We start from the raw sequence: 22,880 nt of genomic DNA, 5'->3' as shown, positions 1-22,880 counted from the left end.
AGTATTTAAAGAGTTTAAGATATTTCAGTATTGATATTTATCGAAAAATCTATAATATATATTTTATACAGTGCACCTGTAAAAAATGTTTCTGTAAAAACGTATCCTCTCTTATATCCCCCAGCAGACCCTCAGGAAGAGCACAAAGACCTTTTTATATCATAGCCTCAGGGTCAGAGCCCCCAAATACTAAATCACGCCCTACTCTAACAGTGCAATTACAACCCATCGTGTGTCCCATAGAAATAATTCCCTACTGCCATTCAAGTGATACATGGGACGACGTGATATGTCCCTCCAGACCCCATGTATTAGCACAGCCGGTTCCCTCTCCCTCTGATATCGGATCTGCTCTTATGCCTTCTAGTCTGAGTTACTGCGGTAACCGGAAACACAAACATAACTGATACCAGAACAGCAACTAAAGGTACATATATTGTGGTGACCTGTGATTTAAAGAGTGCCGGTTGGCTGAAGAAAAGGTATTGGCGTTTAAGGGTCAAGGACGACTGGCTGAGAGCTCTAAGGGTGATGGAGCTCTTCTCTTTGCTTCCTGTCTTACTTTTATTTCCATCTTTTCCAGAGTTAAAATGAGAGACCCAAGAGGTCAAAAGCATCTTGTGTTTACAGCTTCTCTCTCGCTCCATCTTAAATAAAGCCCAGCGGAAGAACATTTGCATGCTATACATGTACTCTGCTTCCGAGTTTAGGCCTCATATATTTTATCCATTTTTCATACAGGCTCACTAAGACTGGGGTTAACTGCCTCGCATGTTCCATGTTCATGTCATAGCTCCATTAGGCTCCATTATGGCTCTTGGGTGCCCTGCCTGAGCCCCAGTGAGGGCAGCAACTGTTCTCCCATTATGCCTCATTATGGCTCCCATGGCTGCTGTCACTAAGCCGTTGTGGACCTGTGCGGGTTATGATGTATGTATGACATATGCTCTTACAGCTAAAAGGATGTAGATGCACTACAGGTTGTTCGGCACTTTGATCTTGTGTCTTTGCATGTGTTAAAACACAAAGATGATATTTTGAAGAATGTTGGTATACAAAACAGTAGGCTTCTATTGTAGAAATCAATGGGAACCAAAACTGTTTTCTTACCAACGTTATTCAAAATATATTCTCAAAAGTGGATTCAGATAAACGCAAGCCTGCAGGGGCGGGATTTAAACAGACCGAATGATTAAAGAAGTCTGGCATACGTCACCAGAGAGAAGTCTGTCGTTTTTACTGGAAGGATTAAACATCACAAGGTCAAAATTCTTCAGTTCAACCAACAATTAAAATTTTGTCATTGGATATGGTAAACAGAAGCTCAACCGTACATGCTTGACATACAAGAACAAACCTCACTGGTTCTTGCAGAAGCTGAAATGTGCTCGAGTCACATGCCAGAACAAACCTCATTGGTTCTTGCATGTCAAGGATGCATGTTTGATCTTCCATTTACCATAATTGATGTGTTCTATTTATGTCCGTTGATCAGCATTTATATATGAATCATATAACCAACTGTGCCTCTTCAGAAGACTTGAATATGACCGCAAAATTTTTATGATTTATGAACTTTTTGAAGCATCAAAGTCTTGGTGAAATGAACTTTTAAATGGAGGGAAAGAATTATACTAAAAATATCCTCATTTGTGTTTCAAAGATTAACTAGCCTTATGGGTTAGAAATGATGAATATTAATGACATAAATTTTGGGTGAACTATCACTTTAAGTATGAAACTTTGGCTCTTCATTCGTCCCGCTACAAATGAATATATATATTTTTCTTTTCTTTTCTTTTTTTTTTTTTTTTTTTTTTTTCTTTTTTGATGCACATTTAGCAATTATTAAAGAATCTAGTTAGCAATATTATAATATTTTAAGAGTACTATTACCTGGCAGTTTATCAATGTGTACTTGTATTGAAGCCAGTGATACTTTTTTTGTGTGTAGGAGTGCTCTGGCTCAATGTTGGTGCTGTGCTGTACGTGTGGGCTGGGGTTGGACATATTGGCCGAGGCAATAGATTGTGTAGTTGAAGCTCTTGTATTGGGTGTAGATTGATGTTGGAGGTGATTTGCTGTTGGGCTCTCGAAACGTTTTGTACTAAAGTCCATGTCTCCTAATACAGAGTAGCTACTCTCATACACTCCTTCACACACAACTTCCCCCACAATCAGTCTTAAATATATACTTTGAAAGGTGTAAAAGACTATATGGTAGAGCTGCACGATTAATCATTAAAAGATCACTATCTCAATTCAAACACCCCTGCAATCTTATTCTTAAACCATGGTGATTCAGCTATGTTTATTAAACCTTAGACAAAATCACGTCGGAACATTCAAATCTGCATTGGCACTGCTGCTGATAGAGTTGTCATGTATAGGTATGAAACAGCTTCAGTCTTTTCAACCACACAGTATTGTTATTTCTGTGTTATATTCATTTGAATTATCACAGAAGTACTGGGATAAAACGTAAGTTTATAGTTCGGATATAAACACTGATGTCTATGGTAGCAATCAAAATAAAGAAACTTGGTGCTTCAAAAAACAATAATATTTGTCACTGAATAATTCAAGAGCTTTGTTCAAAAACACTGATTCATCCATAATGAAACAAGTATTTATGAGTGAGTCATTGAATCATTCATTCAAACCGATTTTTAAAAAATGATTTGTTTAAATTCAACATTTTTAAATAAATTGTAGCAATTAACATTTTGTTAGAACCTCTAGTAAACTACATGTTATATTGTTTCATTTAAGAATAGTGATCTGTTTTTGAAACAAAACAAATAAAATCGTGATTCTCAATTCATTCAGTCGTGCAGCTCTACTAGATGGTATTGGGTCTATAATACGGAGTATGATAATGAGTAACACTGACAGAAGTGTAGTTCTGTATAGATAGCTGTGAGCATGTTATACTTCTGTTAAACAAGCATTTTTAATAAAGAAAGCACACTTTCAGTTATTTTTAGAAGTGATTAACTTTTTAAGCATTTTAGTGTGTTTCTGTCCATTTTGCACATAGATTTCTTAATATATAAGAATGTGAGAAAATGTCCTTTTAATGTGTGTGTGTGTGTGTTTGTGTCCATGTGTCCGTGTGTGTCCGTGTGCGTACTTGAGAGGAAGAGGAAGCATCAAGGAGTATGTTTGGGGGGCAGTCTCTCTGCTCTGGCCTCATGCCCTGGCAATTATCTCAATGATTTCCTCCTCTTTTCAATTCTTTCCATTTCCACACGGCCGTCCCCTCCATTAAAGGAGCAATTTACCAGAGTGCTGTGACACAGGAGCCAGGAGAAAGAGAGGGAGAGATAGAGAGAGCGTGAGAGTGTGGGTATGTTTGGGAAGGTGAGGATGAGATTGGAAAGGGGTGTTGAAGGAGGGATGGTAAGAGCAAAAAAGAAAAGCTGCCTTCCTGCCTTCATTGAACATTCAGAAATGTGACATGATGTGATGTGTACAAAAAAAAATGTAAACAAAGTTTCTTAATGAAGGCAGATTGTGAGAAATCAAATTTTCCTTGATGTTTTGAGGTAAAAACATCTTCTTCTTTTTTTAAACGCTGTTCTTTTATCAAAGAATACAAAGAAAAAAAATATCATTAGTTCCACAAAAATTTTATCATGGGTTATGCAATTAAATGCAGTGTTGTTGAGCAAGCATAAGAGACTTCTTTCAAAAAAATCTTACCAACCCCAGCCATTCAACAATGCTTATGTAACAAGTGTACCAGAGGGGGAAAAAATTAAATAATAAAAATGTGTGATATATCTCTTGTAGTGAATTAATAATTGTGTTCAAATAGTACTATCATCCTCTTGCATCATTTGTCTTTCTCTTTTTGCAACTTTTTATTTAGAATCCTCCTGCAGAATCGGCTAAGGACTACTCCAGAAAGGCAGTGGAGGGGGCGGAGCATGAGGTGGATAGGCGGAGCCCTATACAGAGTCTCAGCCAATAAGCTCTCTCGCACCCAAACCACCTGCACGCCCAACAGTAGACCAGGTAACAGAGATCACTGCTGTTTAGACATACATTGTCTGATAAATTGGCAGAGATTCAAACCATTAAAATAAGATTTGAAATGTATGCTGCACACTTTTTTTGTTTACATGAATATGTGCCGCTGAGGTGGGGTTTTGTGGGTTTTATATGGTCAGTATTTATTGGTTGTCTCCAAGTACACGGTCCAGATTATCAACCCATCCAGCGAGAAAGTGTAGGGGGGCTACAGTTTGCCTTCTGAAATAATAAAGCTGTCATCTGTCACTGGCTACAGGTTGAGAGAGAGACACAGAGAGAACGGGAGAGATGGTGAATGGCCTAGATTAAACCTTAAAGCCCTAGTCAGAAGTGAAATTAAAGATCAGCTCTGTGACAGGAGTTCCACACAAACACACATACACATGTCTATTTATGATCTCCCCAACGAACTGTAGTCTCAGCCACACACAGATCTGGTACAGTTCAAACACACAGACTCAATCTCTCATTCACTTTTTCACACCGACTTTACAATTGCATTCCACATAACCAGCGAGCCATTTCTCACATACACTCCGATATTACATTCCTTGTGTCTGCCCTCATCGCTCTATCACTCAGTGCTACATAGAGTACAGTGTTTATACCTACTTCTCTCTTTGATTCCCATTTGGCTGTGGTTGACGGACCCTGACATATAAATAAACAGCATGATATCTTGTCTTAGTTGTACATGCTGGCCTCCGTCACTACCAATGAACACGATGACCTTTAATTACATGCTATTAGTCTGGCTTGTTATAAATAAATATGCTTGTGCACAAGCTCGGATGAGGCAAGAGAAACAAACAAGCACTGTCCTACAGCTCACTTCAAGCTATAATATCTACGTTCACAAAGACATAAGTGTATATAGCGATTTATATTGGGTAAATCTGGTGTTTTTTATATTGGGTAAAGCTGAATGTTTTAAAGGAATAGTTTATTTCAACAATGATAATTAGGTCTTTATTTCTTTAAATTTAAGTAAATCCAAACCAAACACAAAACCAAATTTCTTTCTTCAGTGAAAATCAAAAAGAGGTGTTTAGTGGAATGTTCGTGCTGCTCTTTTTCATACATTGAAAGCATTAAGTATCCAGGGACTGTCAAGCTCCTAAAATGCCATAAAAGTACCATGAAAGTATAAAATCATGAAAGTACTTGGAAAACATATGATAGCTTTGTGTGGCGAACAGACCGAATTTTAGTTTTTTCCTGCTAGACGTATACTTTTGTGTTCCATGGAAGAAAGACATACACTTTTGTAAAATGATGCATAATCTTTTGTGTCTTCCTTCTATAATTTTCTTTCTTTCCATACTACAGGAGAGTGGTACAATCCATATGTTTCCTCGACTAGCAATCAGGGAAGAACATCAGCCACACGTTACGTAGCCAAGTTAGTATTTTAAGATAAGGTTCATTCCACAGAATAACAATATATAACATATGAAGGTGAATTTGTTTACTGGTTTTGTGAAAAAAATTGTTATTGTTGTTTCCCTGTGTGCATCAGTCGTGCTGTGCAGAGGAGTTTAGCTATAATACGACAGGCCCGACAGAAGAAACAAAAGGCCAAGCAGTACTGCATGTACTATAACCGATTCGGCAAGTGTAACCATGGTGACACTTGCCCCTACATCCACGACCCTGACAAAGTAGCCGTCTGCACCAGGTACTGCGTATCTGTGCACGCTCTCACAAAATGTTTAACACTTTGAAAACTGGTTTTAAATTAAACTCTTGATTGGTTGGCAGGTTTCTCCGAGGCACATGTAAGCAGACAGATGGGACTTGTCCTTTCTCGCATAAAGTAGCCAAGGAGAAGGTAAGTCAGTATACTTTTAAGGGTTCCTCCGTCAGTCAAATGGACTTAACTTGTGAGATACATCTTCTGTCTTGATCTGCGTTGTGCTTTCAGTGGCTCGTGATGCGCAGCAGTCCTTCTAATGGTTTGTCAGAGCTACGCGCTTTCATTGACTTGTGCAGTAATGGTATTTATAGCTCCTAACTTAATAAAACAAGCTGTGTTACTATGATTACATCAAAATGTAGATCTGTATGCAGGGGTGAGGTACTTTATCTAAATTAAATGCATACACTTCTCTTGCTTTAGCTCACATGCCAGCGATTACCATAGGTTGATGACCCCTGATCTAGCGCATATTTACATACACTGGGAAAAAGAAATTGGTGTAGAAACAATTTCCACTCAGAAACCATACTTCTAGTAAATTTCACAACCAGTTACAAAGAAATGGGAAGTAACACACTGAATTAAACATGAAATTAGAAGTAGTAAAGCAGAACAGCTGTAAGTAGTATTTTCTTGTAAAATGTACCCCAATAATTGTTTTATTTATAACTTAGAAAGCTCATTTTCAAAATCGCTGTGGAATGGAAGAACACATCCTTGTGAATGATTTTTGTAATCACAAAAATACAGCAGCTTCAAACGTTTTTGATTGAATTTTGCTTGATTTGATATTCATTTTCATAACAGTTTTCTCTAAATCTAAGCATAGTTGAACCAAACTTGTCCATCACAGTGCAGATCATAATCTAGATAGACCTGATTTCAGTCATAACTCAAACATAAAATGTGCAGCTACTGTATTTTATCTTTGTAGGACAGTATTGACAGTTGGATTTATGCATAAAGCCATAAGAATCTTAACATAAGTCATGACTGGCCGTATGTGGTGGTATCAGGTTACTGTCAGGGCCTGCTGGCCTGTGGGGTGATAATTAAAGATACTATGTCAAGGACTTAGCTTCCTCTCTCAGGTTATGTTGGTGTGTTACAGTCTCAATATCTTTGAGGCAATCCCACTAGATTCCAGAGTTGCATACTTTGAGGTCTTTGCCTAGGCATTGCCGTCATGGAGACAGGTGGAAATGGGATCAGTGTTGACGCAACATGTGACCCATCATATACTAGTCTAGATTCTCCTGAACTGAACATTACGACCTCATTACTTACCTTCCCCTCACAGACAGACATACACATATGCATGGCCATATTTTTTATGGCCATAATTCTTTGCTCTCAAAGTGTACCTCCTCATCTTGTTAACCCATTTATTTTTCAATGCTATTATATAAATATTGTATTTGCAACGATCTATAATGCATGTTGCAACCAAAAGTATCTGATAATAGCTGGGTTGCTGAGATAACCTGAGTAATATTCAGCTGATCATGTCTTCTCAATATTGGCAGCCACCATGATGGGAGACCAACCTTATGTATTACACCTCATGAATAAAACAGTCAGAACTCTGTATTTCATGTACGTGTACATAATTTTAAATATTTGTCATATTTGTTATTAATATTAATTTATTTCAGTAGAAAACCAATTACTAACTCCACTTAATATCCAATGTTTTCTTCAGGATTCCCATAATTAGAGTTGTCAAAAGTACCGAATTCTCTATCAATCAGTACTGAAATGTTTAATATGTGATGCTTTGAGCGCTGTTGAGCAGATTCATAAACACCTCTGATTGGCCACTGTGCTGACCCGCTCATCAGATATGTCTGTGATTGAAAGCACACGGAAGTGTTTGAATTTGAAAGCATTTTGAAAGCGGGAGCGTTCGAAAGCAGGCGTCTATCAGTGGACTGGTCCGGGAACGCTCCTGTGTGTACCTGTGTAAACACTTGGTGAAGAGTGTCATTGATGACTATTTACAATTTACAGCGTTGATCATTGAAGCCAATCACAGACATATCCGATGAGCGCATCAACACAATAGCCAATCAGAGGTGTTTACGAATCCACTCAACAGCGCTCAAAGCTTCACGTTTTTAAAATTTCAGTACTGACATGGTACCGAAGTCGGTACTTTTGACAACTCTACACATGATCATAAAAAACATGGAAAATCCAACCAAATCTCACAACAATTTATATGTATTTGTCAAGGTGGCTAATTCGTTTGAATTCGTACGACCTCACTCGTTTGAATTTGTACAATTTTTCCTAAATCATACAAGTTTTACGAGTTGCCCAATTCGTATGAATTTGTACGAATGACCTACACCTAATCCCGCCCCTAAACCTACCCGTCAGCCAAATCGTACAAATTCGTAAGAGTGAGGTCGTATTTGCCACCTCGTAAAATACGTACGAATTTATCATGAGATAGCGTTGGGAAAATCAGTGTTTTCCATGGCTGAAAAATAAAATATTTAAAAGACAATAAAACATCTATAATGAATTTATAATTTCTTTCAAAATCATTTGTTAGCAAGATTCTGCTCTTGCGTAGCACTTATATAGCCAAGCCAAAGAGATGTGATTTTTGAGTGAATGTTGTTTCTTTTGAGTTCTTTTCAGTGAATATTTTGTGTTTTTGGTAAAAAAAAAAAAAAAAGTGTGGTATAAACAATAAAGCCCTTCTAGTATAAAATAGAAGCAACACAGAAATAATACAATATTTAGAATGACTGCAGGAGTGGCAAATGAAGAGCGTATAAATGACAGGAATAGCAGTGGCATTCCAGGTTTAGAAGGACGCTGTCTGAAACTTTCCCCACACTTCCTTCTCACAGTGAGACACCTGTTTCCCTTGTTTGTTTGACACAGAAAAAGCCTCCCCACTGAGAGCACTCACTTTCTGTAAAACACACATACTCTCTCTGTCTCTCTTTCTGCTCCACTCTCTCCCTCCCTCCCTCCCTCCCTCCCTCTCTTTATATTCTAACACTTGTTCAGACTTTTGCTTGTATTCTGTCCAATACCACCACAACCACCACCACCACCCCCCCACATACAAACACACCGAATCACTGCACCTGTGACAGTCGTCACCCTCTACCCCTCCAGTGCACCAAGAGACCAGCTGTCTGCTTGTCTTAAAGGAGCAGAACCACCTCATCGCAGCGCAGGCCCACCTGCTAGTCTCAACCCCATAAGCCCCCCTCCTTCTATTCCTCCACAGCCTTGCTTGGGGCTCAGTTTAACCCCGCACCCTGTGTCATCCATGTATATGCCATGAAGCATGGCTTGAGTTCATGCCTGCAATTGAAAATGATCCAGTTCCCCCTCCAAATAACTGAGAAATAAGACCCCCAACCCAACCCCCAAAACCCTTTCACCCCAGTCGTGGCTAGCATTCATTCCCCTCCCCTGCACATAAACACATCATGCAGGTGGTACGACGCCCCGCGTGGGTCAATATTTCTGTTGCAGTTAATTAAGCAGAAATGATATGACCCCCATGGAAATGAGATTCCACTTAAGAGGGCAGCGCACCCGTCCCACCCACCCCTTCCGCTCACCGTGTGCACAAACCTCACATTCTATTTTAAACCCAGAGAGCACTCAGTCACTTTCAGATTATTCATACATGCAGATTATATTCACAAGAAGTCAGAACAAATCTGTGCCATTGACACATGCACATAATTACTGATTAGACAATGTGTGATAAATTCATGTTTTGACAGGGACTTCAATAGATACGTGATAAAATACTGGTGCCATATGTGTGTAACTCACTTATGTTTCCCATCACTTACTCACTTTATAATCTACACACATCTGTTAGAATACGAATTTAAAGGCTAAACTGTATTGTTACTGCTCTTATCCTTTTTATAACTTCTTTGGTGTTTCAAACTAACCATATTCATTCACTCACACTAACTCTTTTGCTCAGTGCTGGAAGTTTAATTTTTGAGATTATTTGAGGTTTTGGCAAAGTTTGTTTTATTTTGTATCATTAGCATAGATCCCTGATATCATTTTCAAGCTCTAAATGATTGTTTCTTTCTTTCTTTGTAGATGCCTGTGTGCTCATACTTTCTGAAGGGGATCTGTAATAACAGTAGCTGTCCATACAGTCATGTCTACGTATCACGCAAAGCCGATGTGTGTAAAGACTTCGTCCGAGGCTACTGCCCGCAGGGAGATAAGGTAAGACGGTTTCTATTAAGGTAGGACGATTTCTATTGCAAACACATGTTGGTTGGTTATTCAATTAGGGGGGGTTTGACTATTTGAAAACTTTAACCTTTTTTGTATATAACTTAATTTTTTTATTTTTTTATTAATTTATTTGATTGATTGATTGATTGATTGATTGATTGATTGATTGATTGATTGATTGATTGATTGATTGATTGATTTTAAAAACTTGATCTCCAAAATGTGTGAAGTAATAACAGCTATATTGGCTATTAAGATATTATTCGCTATAAAATCTATGTAGATGAATAGGAAATTAATTGAAAATATTTTACTTGAATATATTTTCCTTATTTTAACATTTTAATTTATCATTTATTATAGATGGAAAGTTAAAAACCTAAAAAATTCATTTAGCCTTTCAACTCTCTTACAATTAAGTAAAAGTGCTTAAAAAGGTTCTTTAAATCTTAAAACATTTAAAGGTGCTAAAGAGGATGTTTTGCTTTATACATTTTTGCAATATTACTTGAAACTGTCTTTACTAACTGATAAAAGACTATTTATTAGGTGCACTGAAAGGAATAATATTAATATACATCATCTGTGCATGAGGTAGGGCCTTAAAAACATCAGCCAATCGTTTACGCGATCATCGCGTAAACGATTGGCCCCCTGGCTTGTCAATCACTGCCATGACGTTCCTTGTGAGAGATGAGCGCGGCTGCGCGCTCCAGTAACTTTCCACACTCCACAGGCGCCGCATGCAATGTTTTTGTCAGGAGACAGGAGTAACAACTGCAGATTATGAGTTACATGCGGTGAGTCCAACATAATGAATCCACTAACACAACACAGCGAATGCCGGTGGTAAACACTCGTGTTCCAATACTCGTGCTCATTTCAAAAACTCAGCAACGGTCTTTGGTTTCTCAGTCGACGAAAAGATCCTCTTTAGCACCTTTAAATGCTGTATAATATAAAATATATTGTTTCTCTTAAACATCCTTTAAAATACAATAATTGTCTATTTTTGTCTATGTTTTAAGCATGTTTTGTTTTTCTTAAAAATCATCCTTATCATCCCCTTATTGAGGAATCATTCTTGTACACACTTGTATTGTACTCAAAGAATTGTGTGGTAAATGCTGTTGATATGGAGAGTGAACAACCGCAACTGGTGTTTTGCACATAACGTGGTTCAATGCTTCAGGTCATCACTGTCAACAAAATGTATCTTCTTCCTTCTACTTGCATCCACATAGATGCAAAGTAGTTTTTGACATTCATATCATTTGTTGTATTAAAGTGCTTTGCAGTTGATGGCAGTTTTATAGGTCTTAATGAATGAATGCTATTTATTGGTTATTACATTTTGCAAGAGTTTTAAAATAGAGCTCTTAAAAGTTGTTTGTGTTCCGAATGTTAATCTAAACATCCGGGGGCTTATGACATATGTATTTGGTTTCCTCCATGTTTGTGAATGAGTGACATATTGAGGGCAGTAACAAGAGAGCACAACATGACCCACATTTACCAAGTGTCCTCATATGCCCTTAATCCAGCAGGTTTTAACCCATCCATGACCTCTATCCTCACCCCAGCTCTCCCACACACACACACACACACACACACACACACATACACACACACATGCTCCTGTTGTCCCCATCACACCTGTCCCTCAGTCTCATGGAGCCATACGTATGCTTGCATAAGACATATGTAGCCACCGTCATGTACTACTTATTACATTCTTCTTCTCATCCAAATTTAATTTGCATGACATCATATGACTTGTGTTAGTCATGTTTTTTGTTATATTTGAGCAGTGTTAGCTTTTGGTGCACTTAGTAATGTTTCTTTAGTTGATAAAGTTGTTAACACTTTACATTTAAGGTTCAGTTAATTAACGTCTGTTAATTAGACATCATGAACTAACTATAAACAATACTTTCCAGCATGTATTAACTTTGGTTAATGTTAATTTATAGATATACTAAAACAATTTTTTTTACAATTTAGGTTACATAAACATTATTTAATTTATTATGAGTGAACATGAATTAATGAAGAAAAAAATATTTCTGTAAAAAAGTTCATTGTTAGTTCAAGAACTTTACGAGTTAAGTGTTACCAACAGTTTTTAATATTTCCCCCCCCCCCCCCAAACCCCAATTTTTTTTTTTTTTTTTTCAACAGAAAAAAATACACTGGCATGAGAAAACTACGTCATATCATTAATTTCCCATGAAGTAGAAAAAATCAGTAATCAGTCATTTCCAATGAATTAGGTTGCCCTGTGGAGATCACATAACCAACCGATATTGAGATCACATGACCAACCGAATAATTATCTCTTTAACCGCTTTATTGTCAAAAATTTCCAAGAAAAGTCCAAAACAACTGCTATTTTGGCCAAATAAAAAATTACTGAGTGCCTCTTTTTCTTTTCTTTCTTTCTTTCTTTCTTTTTTTTTTTCTATAGTGTCATTTTGCTACAGATTTAAAGCGGGAAGCTTTTGAGATAATAACATAATTCATATATGCCAGAACAAAAGTGATTTGTTTTTTTTAAACTGACAGCATGCCTGACTTTATTGTTCTTCTGCAGAAACTTTCATCGCCGCCCCTATCAGTTTCTTCCTCTTTGGATTTGTCTCATTCTAATGAATTGTTTCTCCGCAGTGTTTTCTGCTTCTCCCGTCTTCTCTCTTTGTCTCTGTCTGTCTCTCGCTCTGTTTTTTTTCCCTCCATTTGTTCTTCTTTGCTTTCCCTTCATCGTAACAAATGCATTCTCTCGCTGTCAGGGCTCATTTAAATATTTGGGGTGAGAATGAGAATATATAAGAAGAGAGATATTAATATTTATTCTATTAGCTGAAGTGCTTAGGTCTGTAATTTTGCGCCGTCCCAAAAGCACTGTCTTAGATATGATGGATAGCACACCATAATTATGGACGTGAAAAAGTGCTGATGACAGCAGTACAGGCGAGAGGCCAGCAATGGATACGCCAGCGGAGCAAGGGTTAAAGCACACTCTCATCCTCTTCATTTCTCCCTCCCTCTGTTCTTTTTCCCCTTCTCCAGCTCAGTATTTCTGTCTGCCATTTCCCATGTTTTTCTGTCCTGTTTCTTCTTTTGTTTGCTGGCCACATCCATTCACACACCTCACCCTGATCACTCTTCTTTTGATTCTCCTACCTTTCCTCTCTTCCCTCTATCACTCTGTCACTATTCTCATTTCCCTGCTCTTTATCATAGCTCACACCACCATTCTATCTTTCTGTCTCTCTCTCGCTCTTTCTTGCTCACTGTCTCAGTAATGTAAAATGTGCTGACTCTTTCTGCTTTGTGGCCAGTAGAAAGCTCTTCTAATAGGCCCCAGAGACTTCCCAGCCTTTCTTAAATCAAGTGGAAAATTGTTAACTTGCACTGATATAAAGATGTTCCATCCACTTTTCTTTTTTTCTCTCACACACTTCCCTTTTCCCTCTATTTTGCTGCTTTTATGTAAATTAAAATGTATGAGAGAGCATGGTTGGGGAGGACTTGGGCTTTTGTGTTTTCTTTGCCCAGATCACAGCCGTGAACATCAAAGTTAATGAGCCTTCTCAGTACTGCGTCCACTTCCCATCAGTGGGATTTTCTTCTAATTAGATATGATTCCAAATGGCCAATCAACTTATAAGTTAGGTAAGATTTATATCACCCATACTTATCATATTGTAGCTTTCACTAATGTGTATAAATTAAATATTGGTGGAGATGAAAGGAATATGATGTAGTTCTGTTCTGTTGCTCATCATACACGTTAAATGTTGGAAGAAGAGTGTATACCTTTTTCTTAGTCATTATTTTCAGTAATGAAAAGAATCATGAAAAAATAGTAGTGAAAAAAATTAAACAATAATGTGTTTGCAAAAAAAAAAAAAAAAAAAAGATGCATACGGCAGTCTGCCAGAAGCTAGTTATTATAGTTTATAAAGTTATAAATATGGATATTTTTCTTACAAAAACCCATCGCTTCACTTCAGAAGTCCTTTATTAACCCTGTAGCCATATGGATTACTTTTATGATGGATGGATGTGCTTTTTTGGGCTTCAGAATCTCATGACCCCTTCACTACCATTATAAAGTTTGGAAGAGATATACTTTAATATAACCCCGATTGTGTTCATCTGAAAGAAGATAGTCATATACACCTGTGATGGCTTGAGGATGAGTAAATCATGGGATAATTTTCATTTTGGGGTGAATTATCCCTTTAAAATGTGTTTCCGTCAATCCGATCACAAGTGGACGATGCTAAATACAGGTGTAAAACATTTTGAGCTTGTCCACTTTGACCACTTCCACAGGTAGTTGAAAACACATTCGACCGGATTGATTTTGTAGTGTAAACGCTCATGTGTGCATTATAGGGCATTATAAACATTATAGGAAGCACATTGCACTAGCCAGAAGGGATTTAAACTTTGTCGGCTGGAGATCTAAGTTTGGTTTTAAGACGAAAAATGTACCAAGCACAAAGTTCTCTCACCATTCTTCATTTCTAACACACACTCACAGTGTTCGGCATGGTCTTACTGTTTTCAGAGCAGAAACAAAAGTTGATGCTCTCCATATGTTTTTCCGTTGTCTCCTTTCGTGTTCATATGTAAATTGTGTGAGCTTATTTCATCCATTAGATGGAAAGATCTGAAAAAGCCTGTACATTTACCCACTTACAGAGAACTCGGGACAGAAGTGGTCAAAAGTGGTGTAAATGGGAATGTGTCTCCCTCGTCTACTTATGATATGATCGACCAAAACTCATCTTAATACCAGGTGTAAACAGGGTCTTTGTGTTCAGTAGAAAAAAAGAAAGTCAGAATGAGAGTGAGTAAATGATGACAGAATTTTAATTTTTGGGTGAACAAACCATGCTGGTCTGACTTAAGTTGGTTTCAAGTTAAGTTGTATTCTTTTGGCCAGGAACTCCTCCCACTTAGGAAGGAGATGTGGTTTGTGGTTTTTGTGATGAAAGAAGTATAGATAATCTGTCAATGCTTCCATGATACTTCCATGCAACAAAGTGTTGTTAGCTCTTGAAAACAATAGAGTTGCAGGCTCTACAAAAGATTATACAGAGAGCAATGAGGAAATCTGAATCTTATTTACACCAGACAAAATGATTTGATGTTATGAACTTTACAAATTTGCGGAAATAGTTACTGTAAGAGACCACTGTGGCAGCTTGGTAAATAATAAACAAACCTTTTTTTTCCTCCCGAAAGACTGATTAAAAACGTGCACTCTTCAGGATGTAGCATATCAGCAACCAACAGGTCTGAAATTGGTGGGTTCAACCAGCTCTGGCTATCTTAGTGGTCAATATGCATCAAATGGTCTGTTGACACCTGAGAGTAGACTCTGTGGATGCAGTCAATGTTGTTGAATTATAAATGCCCTGGAGATGCCAGTATGATAGTAGGTACATTTCATTGCAAAACGGTGTGGGCCCATCCTGTACGCCATATTGGTGTTGACATATGGGCCCAACAAAGCAGAGGACATTTTATGTTAATTTTTTATTTATTAATTTTAATTATTTTATTATTATTTTAATTTCATCTTACTGAATACTTTATGAGATAGTGAACAGTGAAATTTCGGTTCTATTTAAAGGTGCTCTAAGTGATGTCACGCGTTTTTAGGCCAAAACATTTTTTGTCACATACAGCAAACATCTCCTCACTGTCCACTAGCTGCCTGTCCCCTGAACACACTGTAAAAAAACGCGGTCTCTGTAGTCGCCACAAGCTCCGAAAACGGCAATGAAAACAAACTGGTGCAGCCTGGACCACGAATCATAATAAACATGCTCCAGCCAATAACCAACAAGAATGATTTTAAATGCGCGTTCATGACTGTTTCAGGAAGCACGGAGGGGAGGGGGAGGAGGAGGAGGAGGGAGGGTCTAGCTAGCCTCTGTTTTGTTTGACAACACTTCGAACGTCAACAGGAAGTTACTCTGCCCAGGATCACTTAGAGCACCTTTTAAAAAAAAAAAAAAAAAAAAAAAAAAAATTTTCCCGCACATCAAGATGACTTTGTCAGTTGTCTGGTGATTGGGAATACCCAATATTCATATTTTGCTGTGATTGTAAGAGATTACTGGTAACTAATATGAACAAAGAAAAAACTTTCCATTAAATGTAGATTTTTTAGGGGGGAAAAACTAGTGTAACTTGACATTTTCCCCATAAACATAATTCAAAGATCAGGACACAGAAGTAGTAATTGTTCATATTGTTGTGAATATGAAATCAGAATAGTTAGAATTACATATGCAGTACTCTTATGATCAGATTATCCCACTTTAGAGTGTTTGTAATTTCTCACAATTTACACATTTGTTCTATCTGCCTTCGCCGGACCTTTGAATGATTAAAGCTCGACATGGATGTTATCAGTCAAACAAGAAACAAATGGGTGTTTAAAAAAAGAAAGGTCCCAAATGCTCTTCTGAAATGGGGTGGAATTGGAATCGACTGAATTCAAGTGGCAAGGGATTTAGCAAATTGAGCCAATTAGCCATGAGTGTGGTGAGTGATGATGTTGTCTATAGGATGATTTAGGAGGCATTAGAGACCCGGATTCATTGGGTACGATAATCCAGTTACACTAGACTGTGTGTGTATATATAAAATATACTTAAAGTGTTTCCTGTATAACAGAAAATATAACAAAAGATGTCCTCTTGGACTTAAAAAACACTGTACATTTCTGCAATTAGTGATAGTCTATGTTCCTTAATCTCATAATCTAGACATGGACTTGAATGTCAACATGTTGTAACCATTTTTTTTTTTTTTAATATATAGATGCATTTTAGTGAACTACTTTTCACACAGCTTCTTTAAAATGTGCTGCCTGTGATGCTATACACTGAAAAAAAGCAGATGCGTATGTGCAACAATTGAAAAAGTATCACAGCTGGATTACAAGAACATGTTTCCTGTGTGAACTGTCCCTGAGGGATTAATTTAACAAAATCTGTCTGATTTCTGAGTGTATCACATTTCTAAGCACCACAAGATGAGAGCCTCTTGTGTCTCACTGTTATAACTGTAGATTTGGTAATTATAGGCTGCTTCTGGCTCTGAATGGATCCCTGTTGAGGGGAGAGTGTCTCTGGGCGGTCTGCCGCAAGGGGTTACAGGGAGACCACACTGTTCCCGGACACACGATCCTTCTGCTACCCTTCCCTCCAACACACACATACAGACACTCTCTCTCTCTTTTTCTCTATTTCTGGAGCAACTTGCCCCACACTCGCCCAGTCCCCCTCTCTCTCACATATACACGCGTCTCGCGCTCCTCACCCCATAGTGGGGTATAATTAGCTCCTCTGACAGGTGGGAGGGATCGGGTCTCCCGAAGAATGAAGCTACCAATTTACGCCCAAATTACACAGGCACACAGACACTCTCACCTACTCTCACTTACACACACAAACACATGCTCACCTTCTCTCACTTATCAGATACATGCACCTACTGATGTGTGATCACACACAAACACTTGGTTTTGCTAACTTCAGTGCACTCCTACAGAGTGTGGCACACATGAAATCTGTGCTTTCTTTTAACTCAACAGTGTCCCACATGTTCATAACCAACCCACAAAACATCCATTGTGAATCTGGATATAAAGAAATAAAGCATTAAAGCATTAAGAATGTTCTGCTCTCTCCACAGTGCAAGAAGAAACACACGCTGGTGTGTCCAGACTTCTCCAGTACTGGCGTTTGTCCACGTGGATCCAAATGCAAGCTGCACCACAGAGAGAGTGTGAAGCGCACTGGCTCTAACGCAAGCTTTGGACCGGCCAAGAAAGCCCGCACCAGAGACATTATAAAGAGGTCAGGAAGAGGAACTAATCCCATACTGGCCTTTAAAATTCTTAATTGCCATCTATATATGATAAGTGTTCTCTTTCCCCTTTCTGCACTGTAGTTATAGATAAGTTATTGTTATCATTATTATTATATTATTTGTATCCTTATATATCTATTATTTATAGGGAAGTTGCCTGAATATGTAAATCTCCCATAAGGATGCTGATTATTTATAAATTACTTTGAAAATAAAAAAAATATATAATAATATATAATAATTTTTGTTTTGTCTTTTCAGTTCGGAGGAAGTTCATACTCAGTCTACAGAGTCCATACAGGCAGATGAGGGCTCGTCCTCCTCGGGTCCTGAGAAGCTGCCCTCATTCATCTCTTTGTCCAGCTCTCCTGACATGTCAGAGAACCCTGATTCCCCAAAGATACCTCCTGTGGCAGGCCTACAGGCCAAAGGTGTGTACTGTACAGTACTGTATGTGAACAGGAGGTTAGATTTAAATAATAATAATAATTAAAGCTGCAAGCAGCATTTATCGGGGTTCAAGCATTTAAGGCCTTTAAGCACATAAAAAGGTATTATTTTTATTTAGCAAGCATGTAAGCACTTAGATCATAGATGGAAAAAAACATTTACAGCCAATACAGGCTTAAAGGTTTTTTGACAGTTATAGCGCCACCTATTGCCCGATCTCCACCACTTTTTTTTTTTTGGGTGTCCTCAGAGTGTACCCATACATATGCATGTTAATTTTGGTGAAAATATCTCTTTTTTTTTTTTTTTTTTTTTTTTTTTTGACATTTGGGCTGTGACATATAGTTAACCAACTTAGGTTCCGTATTTCCTACGCTGGTTTTGTGTCGATCGGATTAACGGTTTCGAAGATATTCGCAAAAGTTTTTAAGCGCTAAATCACAACGCTGCACAAACCATAAGCCGAAACCTGGCATGTCTGGTATCGTTGGACTCGGCAAGGTTTCAGGAGTGACGTGACTCCCATGGAAATAAGTCGACCACACCCAAAGTTGTATTCATTTTCAGCTAAAACCATTAAAAATATGTTTTTTTTTAAAAAAGCTTTTTAACCGTTATAGCGCCACCTATGATCCGATCTCCATAAAAGTTGCATGCTTCTTTAGAGTCATATACTGCATGTGTTCACTTAATTTCGTGAAGTTCAAAATTCTTTACAGACCTCTAGGACCATAAGTCAATATGCCCACCGAGTTTCATTCCGATCGGCCTCCGTTAATCTTGTCTAATAGGTCAGGGATGGGTAACTTCAGTCCTGGAGGGCCACTGCCCAGCAGAGTTTAGCTCCAACCCTAATCAAACACACCTGAACCAGCTAATCAAGGTCTTTAGGATTAGTAGAAAGTTATAGGCAAGTGAGTTTTTATCAGGGATGGAGATAAACTCTGCAGGACACTGGCCCTCCAGGACCGGAGTTGCCCATCCCTGTAATAGGTGCTCAAAATTCATTGGCCGATGGCGACCATGTTTTTTGAGATACCCCAATGTCCTCATAGACTATCATGCCCCCTTGGACCAAGAGACTGCATGCCAAATCTCAAGTCGATCGAACTAACGGTTGCATAGTTACAGCTGTTTTCAAGTTTTTTTCAAGTTATAGCACCACCTAGAGTCCAATCGACATGATTTTTTTTTTTTTATCGTGACCAAAGATTGAGCCCATACATATGTGCACCGAGTTTGGTGCAAATATCTAATTTCGTTCTCGAGTTATAGCCATTTTAGAAAAAGTGGCTCTGCCCATATCGTACGTTTTGGCACCCCTTAGCAACCGTGAAGCAAAACTTCAACTTTTTTTGGATAATTATTAATATTCAGACTCCAGAGAACATTTCTGTACTGGTTTGGTTCCGATTGGGCAAAAAACCTAGGACTAGTAGATTTTGGACAAAATTCAAAATGGCAGAAACGAATTGATTCTAGGACAAACGGTCTAGGAGTTATGAACGTTTTTACATTTTTGATCGCTGTAGCGCCACCTATTGGCCGATTTGGACGAGTCTGGGTATCTGAGTAGCGAGCAAGACTACTACCTGACAAAGTTTCAAGTCTCTCGGCCTTACGGTTTGGGCTGCCTGATCAGTTTAAGGAAGAAGAAAAATAATATCCTTACAATTACAGTAAGGTTTCAGCACTATGTGCTTGAACCCCTAATAATAATAATAGCATACAGTAGATGAAATGCATACATTGGCCCTACAAAGTATTTGGATACTTAAACTACACTTAATGTATAAATGTTATTGCATTAGTTAAAGGGTACATAACACCAGATTCTGCCAATCTCATGTTAATTTTGAGAACCTAGAACCTATAGAGTAGTACTGCATCCTTCATATCTCAGAAGAGTCTTTAGTTTTATCAGATTTATAAAAGACAGATACAGCTGTACCCCTTCTTTACGAAAACAGTCGACACACACAATACATCATTGCATTATCCCTGGATAACTTTAGATTCACTATACGTTCACTATGCACTTACACACTGATTGCCAACAAAACACAGACATTTGATGCAGTTTTAATTACCACCTGCGGTTCCAACTCATGACCGGGATCTTTTGTCATTGGGACCACTCCATCTTCCAGTTTCAAACGATCTGGAAATCCAGTGTCGAACTGGGCCTTGTTTATAAAACATTCTTCACTGAAATGCCAGGAACAAACAAACACACTTTCACAACACTGTTACTGCCCCAGAAAGACAAACTACATTCACTGTTCTCTTAACGCTGGGTTCTTTGGGAACCTGAACAAGTTTATCTTTCCCTCACAACCAAAAACACACTTCTTTGGTGACATTATTGATGGGGGAAACTTTACGAAACTTATACAAACCATGAAGGAGTGTCTTTGGCACAGAAATAGACCGTCATACGTCCAACTCTTTTTTTTGAATCTTTGGCCTTTAGCATAAGAATCCAACTCTTTGTCAGAATGCATGAAATAACATTAGACATCCCCTTTAAGTGTAACCAAGTGGCACTTTAAAGAAAGATAGCAAAACATTCACAAACAAAAGTTTATTGGGTTTTAAATGAGTATTATGTTAAAAAAAGTATGTGGGCACATAGTGATAACAACTACACCTGTGGTTACTCTGCTAGGACACCTATGTGAAACTGAAAGGAAATAACTTCATACACCCAGTAAAAATTGGAAAACTGGAAAAATAAAGTTTGCTTTAGGAAAAGGTGTTGCATGATTTGTTTATAGATGCCACTTGGATTGATGTTTTGTATCTAATGCATTGCATGAAACATTTTAAGTGCGTGCATGTGTGCGCCTATTTTTTAATAGCCTTTTTTAAGTGTGGCTTAAGAGTTCAAATACCTTTTGGGGTCACTGTATATATAAAGAGTATAAGGGGGTAATAAATATTTATGGAGTAAATAGTTGTTATTTAATGCGCAGTGATGGGGTTAATAATATCGAGGGGGTGATATTATTTAAGAGCGGAGTACATGAGGTATATAATACTTACTGAGGGGTTACTAATATTTAGTTTTGTTGTTAAGGACAGGCACAGCTGAAGCTGGTATGTCAGTCTGACTGATAGAGGATTAGAGGAGAGGGGCCCCTATATCCTCACTTGCACACACACACACATCAGCCGCACCCTATGGAACAGTGTCTTTCTCTCTCCACACTCAATAAGACAAACCTGATATACTGCCCTAACACAAACTCACACACATTCTTCCTGCAAGAAATGAACTGGTTCTAACTTTTAAGAATCCATTTGAACTCTCTTCATTTCGTCTTCTCCTTTCTCATGCTTTCACACTTCCTTTCTTAAATTAGTTACTGCAGAACAGAAACTGCTGTGATTAACCTCTGACCTTACACCCTAACAGTGTCTTTTTAGTCACATGGACATACTGAAGCATGACATTCACTCATTCTTTTCTCTATACGTAAACATTTAAACATGTATAACTGATTTAAACATGTCTTTGATTTGTTTTTTATGTTTTGCTCTGTTTTAGCTCATGTTCATACATGTTTGCTTTCTGTTTCCAAAGCTTTCATGAGTGATGGCAGGTTTATTTCTGTGTCACGTCTGCATATTTATACAAATTTGTGCTTGTTGTGCATACACACACACTTCCTATTTCTGCCAACTTCCTATTTCTCTGATGCCAAGTTCCAGATAAGTTCCCCTTTGGGATCATTGATGGCAGCCCTGTCTCTCAGAATAGCACAGGTGCCCACCAGACCACCATGGCTTTTCACATGTCACTCTCTCATCCTGTTGCCTGAAATCATCTGCTACATACAGACTGAACAATTGCTGCTTTCAAAGCGAATTTGACTTTTCTGATTCAGTTCAACAATCTGGATTCCTTAATGGTTCTGTTAATAATTATCCTAGTTATTTTGAAGATGAAACAATGGATAACGTTGGGAAAACAATACTTACTGCGTTCATTATCCTCAGAAGTATGTCAATTTATGAGATCATTTTAGATTTCAACAAAACAGTAATAAAAAAATCTGATTTGTCCTTCAACCCTTCAATTTTGTTTAGTTTTTTCGTTTAGGGGTAAAATGAAGTTCGAAATACGTGAGCAGCAATATTCTGTTATCAAACATATGACGCTGCCCTCACTGCTGAGAGCGATGTTTAGATAAATATGTAAAAATGTGCTGCGCACTGTTCTCTCAATAACAAAATAAACGCACAACAAAATTGAGAAAACAGCAAATATTTTAATAAAGCATAAGAAAAGCATCTGATCATAGCAACACGGATATGTTTGTTTGCACAAGCTTTGCAATTCGGCACTCTAGTAAAGTCACGTCACGTTTATTTATATAGCACTTCATACAATAGATTGCTTAAAATCAAGCAGCTTTACCGTATTAAACATGAAAAACAGTGTCAGTGTCTTTTTTTCATCACAAGTACAATTTCATTTCTACTGCAGCTCTCCAATGTGTTCATGTTTTCACTCGCAGACGTCTGACCTCCACTGATCAAACAG

At 37.9% G+C, this 22,880-nt stretch overlaps 1 protein-coding gene across 4 annotated transcripts in view; it reads left to right on the top strand.

Annotated features, from left to right (window-relative positions):
• Positions 1-22,880, top strand: part of zc3h3 (zinc finger CCCH-type containing 3) — a 73,056-nt gene that overhangs the window by 47,726 nt on the left and 2,450 nt on the right. For 3 of the 4 annotated variants that reach the window (XM_048199957.1, XM_048199956.1, XM_048199955.1), the window contains 8 exons: positions 3,274-3,363; positions 3,875-4,020; positions 5,368-5,440; positions 5,558-5,716; positions 5,800-5,869; positions 9,836-9,967; positions 17,705-17,868; positions 18,143-18,312. In XM_048199957.1, coding sequence (XP_048055914.1) covers positions 3,274-3,363; positions 3,875-4,020; positions 5,368-5,440; positions 5,558-5,716; positions 5,800-5,869; positions 9,836-9,967; positions 17,705-17,868; positions 18,143-18,312 — 1,004 coding nt within the window. The remainder of the gene's footprint in view (positions 1-3,273; positions 3,364-3,874; positions 4,021-5,367; positions 5,441-5,557; positions 5,717-5,799; positions 5,870-9,835; positions 9,968-17,704; positions 17,869-18,142; positions 18,313-22,880) is intronic. The other variant, XM_048199958.1, reaches the window with a different exon arrangement.

This window comes from Megalobrama amblycephala, linkage group LG8, assembly GCF_018812025.1.
Source record: "Megalobrama amblycephala isolate DHTTF-2021 linkage group LG8, ASM1881202v1, whole genome shotgun sequence".
In the NCBI taxonomy this organism is placed as follows: Eukaryota; Metazoa; Chordata; class Actinopteri; order Cypriniformes; family Xenocyprididae; genus Megalobrama; species Megalobrama amblycephala.
Note: the sequence above shows the minus strand (reverse complement) of the source record. Positions and strands in the feature narration are given on the sequence as shown.